The sequence below is a fragment of the Candida tropicalis genome, assembly GCF_000006335.3.
Source record: "Candida tropicalis MYA-3404 genomic scaffold supercont3.1, whole genome shotgun sequence".
Taxonomy (NCBI): domain Eukaryota; kingdom Fungi; phylum Ascomycota; class Pichiomycetes; order Serinales; family Debaryomycetaceae; genus Candida; species Candida tropicalis.
In genome coordinates this window covers 2274774-2290444 of record NW_003020038.1, presented here as the reverse complement: position 1 = coordinate 2290444, position 15671 = coordinate 2274774, and the positions used below count along the sequence as shown (strand labels likewise).

General features: G+C 32.0%; 8 protein-coding genes and 1 non-coding gene across 9 annotated transcripts; 3 read left to right on the top strand and 6 right to left on the bottom strand. All coding sequences in view use genetic code 12, as the record gives it.

Moving 5' to 3' along the window:
* Positions 1-701: 701 nt before the first annotated feature.
* ARG1 (argininosuccinate synthase) lies at positions 702-1952 on the top strand (the record flags this gene model as incomplete). The annotated part of the gene is made up of 1 exon (XM_002546177.1): positions 702-1952. The coding sequence occupies one exon, from the start codon at positions 702-704 to the stop codon at positions 1950-1952; it is 1251 nt and encodes a 416-aa protein (XP_002546223.1).
* Positions 1953-2084: 132 nt separating this feature from the next.
* Positions 2085-3488, bottom strand: CTRG_01004 ([Histone H3]-lysine-36 demethylase; the record flags this gene model as incomplete). The annotated part of the gene is made up of 1 exon (XM_002546176.1): positions 2085-3488. One exon carries the CDS (start codon positions 3486-3488, stop codon positions 2085-2087), a length of 1404 nt encoding a protein of 467 aa, XP_002546222.1.
* A 345-nt stretch (positions 3489-3833) lies between these two features.
* CTRG_01003 (alpha-ketoacid dehydrogenase kinase family protein) lies at positions 3834-5153 on the top strand (the record flags this gene model as incomplete). The annotated part of the gene is made up of 1 exon (XM_002546175.1): positions 3834-5153. The coding sequence occupies one exon, from the start codon at positions 3834-3836 to the stop codon at positions 5151-5153; it is 1320 nt and encodes a 439-aa protein (XP_002546221.1).
* A 78-nt stretch (positions 5154-5231) lies between these two features.
* Positions 5232-5939, bottom strand: CTRG_01002 (SDR family NAD(P)-dependent oxidoreductase; the record flags this gene model as incomplete). Its single annotated transcript, XM_002546174.1, has 1 exon — positions 5232-5939. The coding sequence occupies one exon, from the start codon at positions 5937-5939 to the stop codon at positions 5232-5234; it is 708 nt and encodes a 235-aa protein (XP_002546220.1).
* A 156-nt stretch (positions 5940-6095) lies between these two features.
* Positions 6096-6168, bottom strand: CTRG_06349. Its single transcript has one exon. It is a non-coding gene; the product is annotated as a tRNA-Thr (tRNA).
* A 563-nt stretch (positions 6169-6731) lies between these two features.
* GSY1 (glycogen (starch) synthase) lies at positions 6732-8729 on the bottom strand (the record flags this gene model as incomplete). The annotated part of the gene is made up of 1 exon (XM_002546173.1): positions 6732-8729. One exon carries the CDS (start codon positions 8727-8729, stop codon positions 6732-6734), a length of 1998 nt encoding a protein of 665 aa, XP_002546219.1.
* Positions 8730-11170: 2441 nt separating this feature from the next.
* PWP2 (snoRNA-binding rRNA-processing protein) lies at positions 11171-13936 on the bottom strand (the record flags this gene model as incomplete). Its single annotated transcript, XM_002546172.1, has 1 exon — positions 11171-13936. The coding sequence occupies one exon, from the start codon at positions 13934-13936 to the stop codon at positions 11171-11173; it is 2766 nt and encodes a 921-aa protein (XP_002546218.1).
* A 283-nt stretch (positions 13937-14219) lies between these two features.
* CTRG_00999 (uncharacterized protein) lies at positions 14220-14639 on the top strand (the record flags this gene model as incomplete). Its single annotated transcript, XM_002546171.1, has 1 exon — positions 14220-14639. One exon carries the CDS (start codon positions 14220-14222, stop codon positions 14637-14639), a length of 420 nt encoding a protein of 139 aa, XP_002546217.1.
* Positions 14640-14952: 313 nt separating this feature from the next.
* CTRG_00998 (uncharacterized protein) lies at positions 14953-15657 on the bottom strand (the record flags this gene model as incomplete). Its single annotated transcript, XM_002546170.1, has 1 exon — positions 14953-15657. One exon carries the CDS (start codon positions 15655-15657, stop codon positions 14953-14955), a length of 705 nt encoding a protein of 234 aa, XP_002546216.1.
* Between the last annotated feature and the right edge of the window lie 14 nt (positions 15658-15671).

The window sequence follows — 15671 nt, the reverse complement described above, 5'->3', positions numbered from 1 at the left end:
GATGTATAGATGACCTAGCTCCAAGTACGAAACTAAAAACGTCTATGTCCTTGTCAAAATGTGGCAATAAATTTCGAGAAAAGTTTAGTACTCAATAAACATGTGGGGGTAAATAATCTACTGTTATCTTATGATTACAATATTATAGTTTTGAGCATTTTGCATAAAATCTTTTCATGTTACTTTCATCATATATAATTAAATCTATAAATGACATGTGTACCTCTGTAACCTTTGATTGGTTAGTTGACTCACAAACCAAACGAGAATAGAAAAATGTGCACTACCACACGACCAATATTATTTGTTACTTTTGCACTACCTTATTTTGATTTTTTTTTTTTGTTTTTATGTACACGACCAATTTTTCGTGTGGACAAATGAAATAAAAAAAAAGAGAATTATGACTAATTAGGTAATTGGCGAAGCGACAAATGAGTTTACCGCGCTAAACTTATTTCCTTATATGAAAAATTTTTTTTAAATCACTCATTTAATTCGACGATTCGATGAATTAAGGAAAAAATAAATTTTCACTATAAATAGAGGACATAAAAACTTTTTCATCTTTTCAAATTTTTTTTATATCTTTTTCTTTTTCTTTTTCTCTTTTATACAATATCAATCAATTGAATTTTCTTTTATTATATATCTCATATATATATATATAAAACAACTACTCACACATACATACTCACATAATGTCAAAAGGAAAAGTTTGTTTAGCTTACTCTGGTGGTTTGGATACTTCTGTTATCTTGGCCTGGTTGTTGGAACAAGGCTATGAAGTTATTGCCTTTTTAGCCAACATTGGTCAAGAAGAAGATTTCGAAGCTGCTGAAAAGAAAGCTTTAGCCATTGGTGCCACTAAATTTGTTGTTGTTGATGTTAGAAAAGAATTTGTTGAAAAAGTTTGTTTCCCAGCTATTCAATCTAATGCCATTTATGAAAATGTTTATTTATTAGGTACTTCTTTAGCTAGACCAGTTATTGCTCAAGCTCAAATCAAAGTTGCTGAAGAAAATGGTTGTTTTGCCGTCTCTCATGGTTGTACTGGTAAAGGTAATGATCAAGTTAGATTTGAATTGAGTTTCTATGCTTTGAAACCAGATGTTGTTGTTATTGCCCCATGGAGAGACCCAGAATTTTTCAACAGATTTGCTGGTAGAAAAGATTTATTGGATTATGCTGCTTCCAAGAATATTCCAGTTGCTCAAACTAAAGCTAAACCATGGTCTACTGATGAAAACTTGGCTCATATTTCTTTTGAAGCTGGTATTTTGGAAGATCCAGATACTACTCCACCAAAAGATATGTGGAAATTGACTGTTGATCCAACTGATGCTCCAGAAAAACCAGAAACTTTTTCTGTTGTTTTTGAAAAAGGTTTACCAGTTAAATTGATCTTGGATGATGGTAAAAAGGTTGTCACTGATCCAGTTGAATTATTTATTGAAGCCAACTCTTTGGCAAGAAGAAATGGTGTTGGTAGAATTGATATTGTTGAAAACAGATTTATTGGTATTAAATCCAGAGGTTGTTATGAAACTCCAGGTTTGACTATCTTGAGATCTACTCATGTTGATTTGGAAGGTTTAACTTTGGATCGTGAAGTTAGAGCTATTAGAGATCAATTTGTTACTCCAACTTGGGCTAAGATTTTGTACAATGGTATGTATTTCACTCCAGAAGGTGAATATGTTAGATCTATGATTCAACCATCCCAAAACACCGTTAATGGTGTTGTTAGAGCTGCTGCTTATAAAGGTTCTGTCACCATTTTGGGTAGATCTTCTGAAACTGAAAAATTATATGATGAAACTGAATCTTCTATGGATGAATTGACTGGTTTCTCTCCAGTTGACACCAGTGGATTCATTGCTGTCCAAGCCATTAGAATTAAGAAATATGGTGAAGCTGCCAGAGAAAAGGGTACTCCATTGGATCTTTAAATAATGTCATTCCCATATACACATACACAAACCCATCCAATTATAGTTCATGAATTATTGTATATTTTTTTTTATATTCATTTCAAATAGTTTTCTTTTAATTTTACGATAGATATTTTTTATTTCATTATATTAACAACTATGTAGTTTGTCTTTCCACGTTTTTAGGTTCTCAAGAAAGATAACAGGTTTACCAATTATCGAAGGTATGCTTCTTTTAGCAGTCGAATTGGTTTTACTCAATTCTAGATGCTTCTTTAAATGTTCAATCAATGAATCTAGTATACCATTTGCATCTTCATTTTTCCCAATATCTTCCAAATACTCATCTTGATGATTATAATAATACCATGCCGATAACCATAATACTTTGTTAAACATTGGAAATCGAAACTTTGAAGGAACTTTAGTTAATTTCTCCACTGTATTTATTCTTAATTGCATTTTCATATCTCGTAAAGTCAAATAATTTCCTCCAATAACAACTGAATCCTGTGGAGTATGCACTGCATGAATCCAACCACTTGGTATAATAAACAAATCACCTGGTTGAAGAGTTACTTTGAATCCTTCTGTTGGATATATCTTTTTTTTATTCTTGGTAATCAGATGATCAGGATACCATATGAAATTCTGTTTAGGTTCAAGACACCATGATTCATAGATCTGAAGATTACTTTCTGTAGGTGGGAACATTAGAAATGTTTTAGCACCTCGACAAATAGTATAATACACTGAAGTACCACCAAAATCTATATGAAAATCAGTAAATGAATTTTTCACTGACATTAAACAATATTTAGTAACTTTACTTCTTGGTTGTTCATCTAATGGATCCCATATCTTATCTACTAAATCTAATTGTTCCACACAAGTTGGTCTTTTGAATTCAATTCCTAATTTAGATACATTGGAGATTTCCAATGATATAACATTTCGTATTCTATCTCGTGATTGTTCTTCAGTATTAAAATAATCTCTCCATTGTTTTAATCTCCATGGTGGTGATACTCCTTGTTGTGAGATGACATCCATTACTTCAAGTGGGGTATCTTCTCCACAACATTCAGTTACATAATCCACGGTGATCTTATTCTTTGATATTGGGAATTTCATACCATTTTTATCTAAATCTGCTTGAGGTATAAGAATCGGTTTTATCATTTTAGATTCTAAAACATAATCTTTAGTTAATTCATTAATGATGCTAATATTTGGAGTACCTTTAAAATTCAAAAAATTATTTAATTGAAAATGATTTGATTTATCAACTGCATATGCTTCACCATCATTTAATGCTTGATAATCAATAGATATTTTAGCTCGTTTTGATTTTCTTTTATAAGTAGAGGGACCATGGCTTGAAGTACAATTAGGACAATGATAAGTGACAATAGTATTCACTTCAAATTCAGGGATTTTAAGACATGATGTATGATACCATTGTTTACAATGAGAACATTGAATCCATGAATATTCTTCTTCGTCCTCGGTTGAATTGATACATAATGGACAAGTATCAGTTGATATTGGCATTTTGATTCCTCAGATAAATATCAATATTAAAGGTTCCTTCCCGTTGATTGGCTGAATAGGTGGGTGATAGAGTTCAAGTCGTACGATACAAAGGTTGGCTGTTTTCTTTTTTTTTCTTTTTGCTTTGCATGATTTAAAGTTTTGGTTCCTTTGGTTTTTCTCTTGTATGACTTTTACAAGGCGAGCCATTCGACCGGACTTGAATTATCATGAGAAAAGTATATAAAGAAGAAGAAGAAGAAGAAGAAGAAAAAAAAAATCAGGAAGAAGATCTTATTCCTAGTTGTCTTTTTTTTTCATTTCATATAATTTCCCTTCATTTCACAACATCTAGTTTGTATCAAAATGATTCTTCTACCAAGTAGGACTAGTACCTTTCAAGTGCTTTGTCGTCATTCATATCGTCCTATACTATCCATTAGAAATATTTCAATATCAAAAGAAATTGAAGAATGTCATCCCCAACAATTGAAATTTCTTGAAGAATATAAAATTCGTACTATGTTGGAACAACCAATTATTCATTATTCAAGTAAGAAATTACCTCAATTTTCAATTCAAGAATTATACCTGCAACTGACAAAATTATCTAATAATTTCATCTTACAAAATGCTCGTGAGACTATTGAACATTTATTAATTTATAATTCTAGAAGATTAAAAGAATTTAGAAAATTACCTTATTTAGTTGTTCTTAACCCTTCAATTCTGGAAAGTTATAATATTTATTTACAAACTATGTCAAGTTTATTAATTGCAAGTACTTATACTCCTCATACTTTAGAAGAAAATCTCAAGTTTTCTGAAGAAGTTTTAACTAAATTTATTGATGTTCATGCTGATACTTTACCTAGTTTATCTAAAGGTTTAACTGAAGTAAGTCATCTTTTAAGTACGAAAACAATAACGGAATTTTTGGATCAACACTTGAAAGAAAGAATAAGTATGAGATTAATTGCTCATCAACATATTGAATTAACTAGAACTCTTAATGATCCCCTGAAATTTGTTAAAGGGGGCAAATATAATGGTGTTATTAAAATGTTACATATTCCTGATATAATTAAGAAAAATGCTGAAATTGTTAATGATATAACTATGATGAAATATGATCAATCAGTTAATGTAAGTATTGATACAAATTTATATCCTTTAAATTATTGGAGTCAAGCAGAACCTGAATTGAAAAGAAAATCACCTGAAGAAATGTTGAATTTCCCATATATTGAATATCATTTAGATTATATTTTTATGGAAATTTTTAAAAATTCATTTAGAGCTCAAATTGAAAATAAAATAAATGAACCAGTACAAATTACTATATCTACTTCATTATCTCCTGAAAAATATTTAGAAATAAGAATTAGAGATAAAGGTAAAGGAATACCTGCTAAAACATTAAAACATATATTTGATTATTCATTTTCAACTTATGAATCTGGTGAAGGTGATAGTTATAAAACTTTAAATGTACCTCCAGGAGTAGCAGGAAATACAGTTGCTGGTATGGGTTTTGGATTACCTTTAGCTAAACAATATATTGAAGTTTTCAATGAAACTATTAATAAAAATGAAGACGAAGATACCCGTACAAAAGGACTGTTGACTGTACAAACTTATCCTGGTTGGGGTACTGATGTTTATTTAAAAACAGTTGGTTACTAACCTCTCTCCCCCTTCCCCCTTCCTCATTCTGATATATTAAATTACGTATTCCTTATAAAATGCAAACTTTCTAATATACTATTTATCTAAAACTATACATTGTCCATTTATCGTAGTATCTCGTAATATTCTCATTGCTTCATTAACAACCGATTCCATTGAAACCACAGTAACATCTGCATTCACATTAGATCCCATATCTGTTTCTTTAACTAATCCAGGCATCAATGCATTCACACGAACTCTTCCTTTCAATTCATGTGATAAACTCTGACTGAATCCCAATAATCCTGCTTTCGAAGCAGCATAAACCGATGTCCCTGGAATGAAATACCTTGTCATTGATAACACTGACAGAATATTCAATATCGATGGATTAAGTTTCTTATTCCTAATCATATTCTTCACTACCATTTGACTTAATATTATAGGTATAGTTAGATTCACATTAATAGTATTGAATATTTCATCCACTGTTGTTTGATGTAACAATGAATGATTAGTAACACCAGCACAATTGATTAATATACTAGGTGATCCCAAATACACATCATGTTGATGTTGGTGACGTTGATGTTTATGTTCAATTAACCGAAGTAGATCAAGTGCTTGATATGAATGTTGCTGACCATGTGAAGTAGATAGTTCTTCTAGTGATTGTTGTAGTCTCTTTTCGTCTCGTGCAAGTAGGGTAATTGTAGCTCCTTCTGATGCTAATTTCTTACTTAGAGCTAATCCAATTCCTCGTGACCCACCAGTCACCAATGCAGTCTGGCCCTTGAACATTACTGAGATGTGGGACAAACTGAAAAAAAAAAAAAAAGAATAAAACTCCTTAACACGAAGTCTCCGCTAGATATGGTGGTGGTGGTGCGGAGTCTGGTTGGGTTGGGTTGGGTTGGGTTGGGTTGGGTTTGTGTGAGTGTAAATGGAAAAAATAAATGCTTCCAACAGGATTCGAACCTATGATCTCCTCATTACTAGTGAGGTGCCTTACCAACTTGGCCATAGAAGCTGTTCTTGTTGTAGGTGTAAATTGCAGACCTTCTAAGATATGTACTCATAGTTAAGAAACTAATGGATTTTAGAGATGTAGTGGGACTAAAATTGATGTTTATCAGTCAAATACATATCCAGGGTACACAACAGTTTAATATGTTGTTCCCAAAACGATTACTGTCCATTTTGGGTAGTTTGACAACGTCAGTGAATTACAGGTGTATTGACATTTTTCGCCTAATAACACGACCGAGTTGGTTGGTTGTCAACAAGGATCAGCAAAGACAAGTCCGAATCTACCCAAATGGGTGTCAAACACGTCGATTATGACGTAATGTGATGTTTATATGGTCATTCAGTATTGTCAGTCAATATAATTCCTTGTATTGCAGTATAAGTTTTGGTGGGAAAGTTTATTGACTTTTACTGGAAAATTCGATCAAATTCTTACATAAATTCTTGAAACAAACAAAACTTTACATTAGTAAACTACAGTATATAATTAAAATAAAAAGTAAAAACAGGAATTATATCGAAAAACAAAAGTCACATGTATGAATAAGTGTATCAGAAAACAAATCAAGCTTCTTCTTCACCATCACCAAGTTCAAAATATTCAGCGTCTTCTTGCATTTCCATTTCTTGCAATGAACCCAAATCACCAGGGGTTAACAACATGGATCTTGGAGAGCCTGGGACAGACATTGGACGAGTCAATTTGACCTTTGATTCGACAATATTTTCACCAACATAATCTGGATAAGCTCTCTTTAATGCCAAGTTTCTGGCCTTGACATATTCAATACCAATTCTTCTCCAATCGAGAAGATCACTCAATCTTTCAGTACGGTTTCTTTGATTGATTCTTTGACGTCTGGTTTTACCGACAAAGTCATACATATAATCAGTCAATTGGTTGATGGATTCATCAACAGATTTCATTCTTCTATCAACAATGTAGATACCGTAATCAGTAGTGTTTTCAATCAAATCTTCCATGTAACAACCGAAACCAGACAAGTTGGTAGTGATGGATGGAATACCCATAACAGTACATTCTGCAGGAGTGTAACCCCATGGTTCATAATAAGATGGGAAAACACCCAAGTGACAACCACGAACAAATTCATCATAATCCAAGGACAAGATTGGGTTATTGGCATTCAAGAATTCTGGATGGAAAATAATCTTGACTCTATCTTCAGATCTGTTGAATAATTGAACTCTTCTAATATGGTTTAAAATTGGATCGTTGCTATCATCAACCATGTTGTGAGTGACAATTGGTGGCAAACCATCTCTCTTCAAGGCAAATATACGTCTCTTCAAAAGAACTCTATCAGCTGGTTTGATCAATTCATCAATGGAAGGAACTTCATCATTGGATTTGTGGTTGGCATTTGGATATCTTGCACAATATTCAAATAATCTATCACCAACTTTCTTTTGAACTTCTTCAATAGAGTTTTCCAATTGTTTAATAACGGCTTGACCTTTCAAAGTTTCAACAGTGTATGATTGAGTTTTACCTGGCATAATGATAAATGCAACAACAGTCATCTTAGAACCAGATTCCTTCAATTTATGGTTCAATCTGGCCAATGCTTCAATGAAGAAATCACAACCCTTGTTTCTAAATTCATATCTACCAGCAATAAAGAAATACAAGGTATTGTCTAAATCGAAATCATAATTACCATAGAAATGTCCTTTAATAAATTCGTTAATTTTATCCTTTTTAACAGCATGCAAGTTTTGGAATTCATGAACAGCTTGGAATTTGACAACATTCAAACCGTTTGGCAAGACACCGTCTGGTTTTCTTTTCAACAAATGTTCAGCTTCATAAGCAGTAATGTGGGAAACAGTAGTGAAAACATCACAAGAATGAGTAGCTGATCTTTCAATACAATATCGATGATAGATACCTCTCTTTCCGGCTTCTGCATCCACATCAAATTTGTCCAAATTGTTGTAGAAATCAGTACTACCAGCACAAAGATATCTACCCAAGATAGTGGCATGGGTTGTGAAGATGGTAGTCAAATCAATTCTTCTCTTTCTACACAATGGTAAAGCAATACCGGCCAACCATTCGTGACAATGGCAAATAACAGCTCTATCTCTGTCGTTATAGACCAATTCACCCAAGAACCAAGCAACCAAATAACCCAACAAGATGGCATCATTAGTTTCCAGATCGTGGTCAGGGGTTGGGATTCCGGCAATATTCCACAAATCAGCTTTCCATTCATTCAAGTAATGACCAGCAGACCAGATATCGAATAACAAAACTCTTGGGGCACCTTCAATCAACCATCTACCATATAACCATCTGATACCTTTGGCAGACATGGAGTCCAAAGTTTGTTTAATCATTGGGTCTTTAACAGGCAATTCTTCAACTTCGATTTGGGCAGAAGCATGATTCAAAGGACCAAGTAAAGTGTAACGTTCTCTGTATTCTGCAACAGTAATTGGTGCTTTAGATTTCAAAACGGAGTAAATACCCCCGACTTTGTGGGCAACTTCGGTCGATACCTCGAACAATAAATGATTGGCAATATCTCTAGTCATAATAATTGATGATTAAAATAGAAACAAATATATAATAAAAATATGAGCAATTGATAATGAATTGAAAGGAGATAGGAATATGAATCTTAGATTTAGTTATTAACAACAACAACAAAATAAAGTAAAAAAAATTGAAATTAACAGTGAATGTGGGTAAAATGAATTGATCGGGGGGATTGTTGGTGTCAATTTATAATGCAAGACAAAAGACAACAGAAAAATTAAATTACAAGGGTGGACAAAATTGAATGTTGTAAAGAAATGAGATTTTCAGTCACTGGAAAAAAAAGTGGGGTGAAACAACAACAACAACAACAAAAAAAAGACAATTAAAATTAATGAATGAGCACTTTGTTAGTGATTAATGGTTGTCTCTATTTTTGTAGATGCTATAAAGAATGACTGTCTTTATCACGTGGTAAATCCCTTGATTTGATATTAAATTGAAGATAAAGAGAAAATTAATAAAAAAAAAATTAAGAGAAATTTTTCTTCTTATATATATATAGAAAAACGACAACCAGGATAATTTAGGGGGGTTTTTATATCATTAGTTGTGTATTTGTAACAACCTCAAGAATATTGTCCATTTGGGCTAATTTAATTTAATTTTTTGTTCAACTCCGTCACTCTCTTGTTGTATGCGTGTGTGTGTGTGTGTGTGTGTGTGTGTATGTGTTGTAAAAAATTATAGTTCTCTTTTTCTGCTTCTAAAAATTGTAACTTTTGCTTTGTGGTACCTTATTTTTTTTAGAGAAACTTGCCAGCAAATTATGTATCTGGTAAATGCACGTCCCAATATTTCATTATTAGTAAAAATAATAATATTAATCTACACCTGGGATTCAAAGAAGAAGAAGAAGGTCGAGTGATACAAAACATCTGGTCTAATGAAACAAAGGTACGTACCCATACACACACACACACGACGTATACACAGACGTAATAAATGATTAATTAGTCAAAGTGGGGAGTGCTATTGTTCCTATTGAACTAATATTATTGTCACTAATTATGGAACAACAACAACAACAACAAGAAGAATAGGAACTAAACAGAAACAGAAGTTGCCCGTTTAAGCTTTTTCTTGTTGTTCATCAATTCTGTTGGTGATGCAAGAGCTAATATTGAATGTAATGATTTTCACCAACAAATCCCACACAAAATGTATGACCCAGATTAAATTAATCCACTGCAGTACGTTCTTCCGATATTCCATTTCATCCCCCCTCCTTCCATTCTTCCATTTATCCCTCCTGTCGTCTCGTTTGCATTCCATTCCATTCCAAGTCTTATCTTTATTATTCCTCCCCTCCTTTTCCTTTATTTTTCTTCTCCGTAGTCCCCCCAGATCTGGTGATGTCGTTCCGCATAGAAAAATAAAAAATTACTTGAATGCTTCCAACGTAAAATAAAGCCTAAATTGCAAGGGAAAAAATACTACTCGAACAATCCAACTACAGGAACGAATGATGTTCCGTAAAGTAAATTTCTTCAGCATCACCGTGTATAATTACACTGAGTTACCAACAACAACAACAACAAAAAAAAACACCAGCTATTCTATTAATACAATTTGACTAATTCATCTCGAAGGTAATTAATAACCATCATTTAATTTTGGTTTGTGTGTTAATGTTTATGTGGGGAGAAATTCAATTAATTAAATTAAGGGAATAAATTTTTTTTTTAATTTTGTAGGTTTTTGGGTTCTGTGTTTTTGTTCGTACCATTTGACGCACCATTGGCTAAAAAAAAATGGACAACAATTATCTCCGTGCTGGTCACTAATCGTACGCAAAGTTCAAACCACCATGAGACTTCACTTTTTCTATTTTCTATTTTTTTTTTACTAATGAATCAGTGATTCCCATCACCAGCAAATGTAACATTTATACGTTTTATTATTCTTTTCCTTCTATTTTGTGGATCTCTCCCCTTCCAATTCCTTCTTTCGTAATATTGCAAGGGTTTCCATATTGCAAAAATGAGATTACAACCTCGAAACCACCGAAATGACCACAACAATAATCAGTTTCAAGTTTCTGTAAATTTTTCATTTTGTGAAACACCAACTAAACACACACACACACACACACACATTCATGCAACTGCCGTCCCCCATGGGTAATTAAATTTAACCCTACAATACACATAATGTTTCCTAATTGCTAACCGAGTCATTAATTAAAACATTGATACAATGACAAAGGAAACTCAACTTAATTGGTTCTGGGGTATTAGTTTTGATTTTTTTTTTGGTTGCAAGATCCGGATCAGGAGACATAATATTTAAAATGACAGTTTCAAACACACACACACACTTATCACCGGAAATATCTGTATATCGGACCAACTCGGGCAACTCAAAACATACACCTGGTTGCTAATGTGTTGCAAAAATATTACTAATAGGATTTACACTCTTAAACTATATACTTCTATACTTCAATCAACTCTTCTTGATCATCATCATCATCACTATCATCGTCACCTGGACCGGTGAAAATAATACCGTTAGATGCTTTGACTGATTGTTCGTTTGGTCCTAACCATCCTGCTTCGTCATCATCCTCTTCATCAATTACTATATCTTCAACATCCAGATCTTCTTCACCGCTATTTTCATCGTCTTCTACTTCAATTGGTTGTTTCAAGTCCTTACTGATAGTTAAATATGTCAACAAATGATCGTTTCTTCTACCAATATTGACAACATCTTTAGCAGTCTTATTTAAAAATCTAGACAACAATTTCATTGATGCTTGGAATTCAAATTTGTGTTCACTGATATATCTACCATGTTGGATTAATATATTTTTAATAAAAATCAAATAGTATTCAATATGTGGTGATTCCTTCTTAACTAACAACTCCCCAATGAAATTCAAAACTCTATTAACATATATCACCGGTATATCTTGACAAACTAATTGAATATCATGCAATGGAATAGATTCAAGAACTTTATGAATCAAATAACTTTCATTTAATCTGAATGCCATAACCAAAGCAACCAAAAATTCCTTTTCATTCAAAGATTCCAAAGTAGCTTCTGGAGTAACATCAACATCTAAATCAAATGGATCGAAGATAACTTCTTGATTAATAGAATATATTAGTAAACCATCAGTTGATGCAGCTGAAAACGCAGTTGTTGTTGGAGAAAATCCAATACTTGTAACTCTGATTTCTGGTCTGGTCTTACGTTCACTTGGATCACCACCTCTTCGTGAACCAGGAATGGTATTATCAATTCTATCTTCCAAATCACTCAATTCACCATCACGATCAATCAAATCAGAGTTAATACCAGCATCAGTGATTTTCTTACTATTCAAAAATTGTAAAGTACCATCAAGTGACATATTCTCAGAAACAATGAATCTTTTCAATAAAACTTCACTGTCAATGTCATACATACAAATGGAATTGTTATTACCACCAGCCAATAAAGTCAATCCATCAAATGAATAAGCAATAGTGCTGAAATATTTACCTCTGTTGGAATTTTTTGCAGTAAATCTATCTTCCAAATATCTACCAGTAAGAATATCTTTTCTACCATCAATTAAATGTAATTGTTTGGCATCTTCAATATCATAAACGGAAATATGTCCATCTAATGTCAGCACAGATAATTCTTTACAATCTGGTCTCATGGCAAGACACAATACATCACTTTGTATATCAATTGGTTCAACAGTTTGACTACGACTGAAAATATTCCAAATTCTAATGGTTTTATCCCATGATGCTGAAGCCAAGATGGAATTCTCCACACCAAATGTCAAACATGAAATTGGACCTTCATGACCAGTTAAACTATCCAATAACTGACCTGTTTGAACTGACCAAACATAGATTTCAAATGTATCTTGTGATCCACCAACAACAACTTCACCGCTTGGATCAACTGCTAAACAATTGAAGGGAATTCTTGTAGTAGCAGTAAAAGTTCTAAAATTTCTAAATCTAATTAAATCCCATGCTCGTATAGTACCATCTAAAGAACTTGAAAATAAAACATTACCTCTTTTAGCAAACTGAACTTGGGTAACAGAAGCAGTATGTTCAGTGAAAGTCATTAAACAGAATCCAGATCGAATATCCCAAATCTTGATTTTACCATCTTCAGAACCAGTGGCGATTCTAGAGCCATCTGGAGAATAACACAAAGTATTCAAAGAATCAAAATGTCCTTGTTGTTTCAAGATATAAGATTCAGATTGCCATTCGTAAACTACTAATTGACCCAATTTAGAAGATCCAAAGGCTAACCATTCACCAGTTTTATTAATATTAACAGTATTGACAGCATTTTGACCCATACTTAACAGTTGAATTAAATTGAAATCTTCAATTTCATAAATTCTAAATTCCCCATTGGTGAAACCCACAACTAATAATTTTGAATCTGGGTGAAATGTAGCACATCTTAATTTCCCATCAGAATAAAAGAAATTCTTTGCAGTGATTCTCCAACTCATTGGTTTTTCTTCATCTTCATCTTCTTCTTCATCGTCACTTTCTTCAGAAGGACGTTCGGTATATTCCCATGTGAACAATGCACCATCTTTAGAAACAGTATATATTGTTTCTTGGTCTTTACTGAAAAATGCATCAATAACATAATCACGATGACCTGAAAAAGTCATAGCAACATCTTTTTCATCAGAATGTAAGGAAAACATTTTACAAGTCATATCTTTACTTGAACTTATTAAAAATCTTGAATCATTTGACCAAGTAACATTTAAAACATCATTGAAATGTCCCAGATATGTTTTATATCTAACAAATGGATGAAATTGTTTATCTTCTGTTGACTCAGGAGTTTTCCAAATTTGAATAAATCTACCTATAGCAATTGCAAAATATTTCCCACATGGACTGAATTTAATATCATTAACTTTTGATTTAAAATTAAAATGATGTAATACTACTCTTGATACATAATTGATCAAAATTGCTCTACCATCATCATCAATAGAAATCAATAAAGTATTTTGTTTATTTAATGCAATATTATGAATATTTTTACGGTGTTGATAATTGAATGTAAATGATTCAGATTTAATTAAATCAAAACTTGATACTCTATTACCAACTGGTGATAATAGTTTTGTTCCATCATCAGTAAATATTAAATTACCCTCACGATAAACAGTCCCTAATAAATTGGAAAACTTGAAATCCGACTTCATGTTGATGGTTGAAACTAAAGTTATAGAAGGATATAGAAATGGTTTAAAAGAAAAAAAGGAAGACTATGAAAAATTGACTTAACTTATGTGAAAAAAAAATTCGTCTCATCTCTTCGCGTGCACCACGACCAAAACCTCAAACCATCAAATTTTTTTTTTTTCATTTCCATTTCTTTCTCTCTCTCTCTTTAATTCAAAAAATGTGTGAGTGTGAGTGAGTTTTTTATTGTTCATTGCTTTGTTTCCTTTGGTATAGTTTTCAACATCAATCATTCAAGTAGACATGTCATCTGGTGGATTATCCAATCGTGTCATGAACATGAAGTTCATGAAAAAGGCAGAAGATAATCAAATTAGTAAACAAAGAAAAGAAGAACAAAAGAAAATTCATGATTTATCAGAATGGATCATGCCAAATCTGGATAAATTACTAAAATTAGCATCAATGAAACCAAAAATTGAAACTGTGGGTTATGGAAATATAATGAGTAGTTCAAATTATAATTATTCTTCAACTACTTCTGTAAGAAAAACTTGGGGTGATGTAAATAAAGCAAAATTGGCAGTTGAAGAAATTACTGATGATAAAAAACCAGTAGATGCTGATGATGATGATGAACCACCACTTGATTTAAATACAATGTGGAAAAAGAGAAAATTAGAATCATCTTCAAAATCAAACAAGAAGAAAAGATTAAACTAGATATGGTTCAATTGGGTCTATATATTTATTGACAAGGGAAAACTAATCTATTTCTTTTTCTTCTTTGTATTATTATTATTATTATTATTATTATTTTCATCATTATTTGCATTAACAAAGTTCCCTTTGATAACGACCTCCCTAGCCGCTGAATTGATATGTTTAAATCTATCAGGTCCTATATGAATACCTCCAAACCATCTACTAACAACAACAATCACATTCCATGCATCCATCATCTAAAATAAATATTATTTTTTATAGTTAGTATTAGATTAATCTTTTTGTTTAAATATACTAATATTAGAATTATTTAATAACATACCTGTAGTAAATGTAGTAATCTACTACCTGCAGCAGTTTCCCCATCATCATCACAATCTTGATAAACTACTCCATTTTCAGTTTTGATTCTCCAACTTGAAATATTATGAGCAGCTTTTGAAACTTTTTTATCAGTGATTAAATTATTTAAATAATCTTGAGCTTGTTGCAAATTATCAACTTTTCTAGCATATGCAATAAATGTAGAAGATCTATCAACAATTGGTTCAGATTGAAACCAACCTATTGTAGGATCAATTATTTCTTTAGGTATTTCAACTTTCACTGGTTGTGGAGTAATTGATCTATCATCAGGTGATGATATGGGTTTTTGTTTTTGTTTTGGTGATGGTGTAGGTTCTGGATGTTCTTCAATATATTTATCAAAAAATTCTTGTAATTCAGTTAAAAATTCAAACATAACTACTTGTTCAGGAATATAAACTTTTGATAATATTTCATTTATATGTTTTTCTAAATAATTCACATCAGTAAATCTTGAATTATTTTCAATTAACACTTGTAATAATTGTGGGATTGCTTCAGGATATTCACTTGGGAAATTTAATTGAATACTTAATGATTCATGTTGAGGGATTTTAAAAGTATATATTTGTGGAGCTATTGGTATAACAGTATCTGGATAAATAGCATCAATTGCTCCTATTTCATCTTGTAATTCTTCAACTGTCATGACGTTTGATTTAT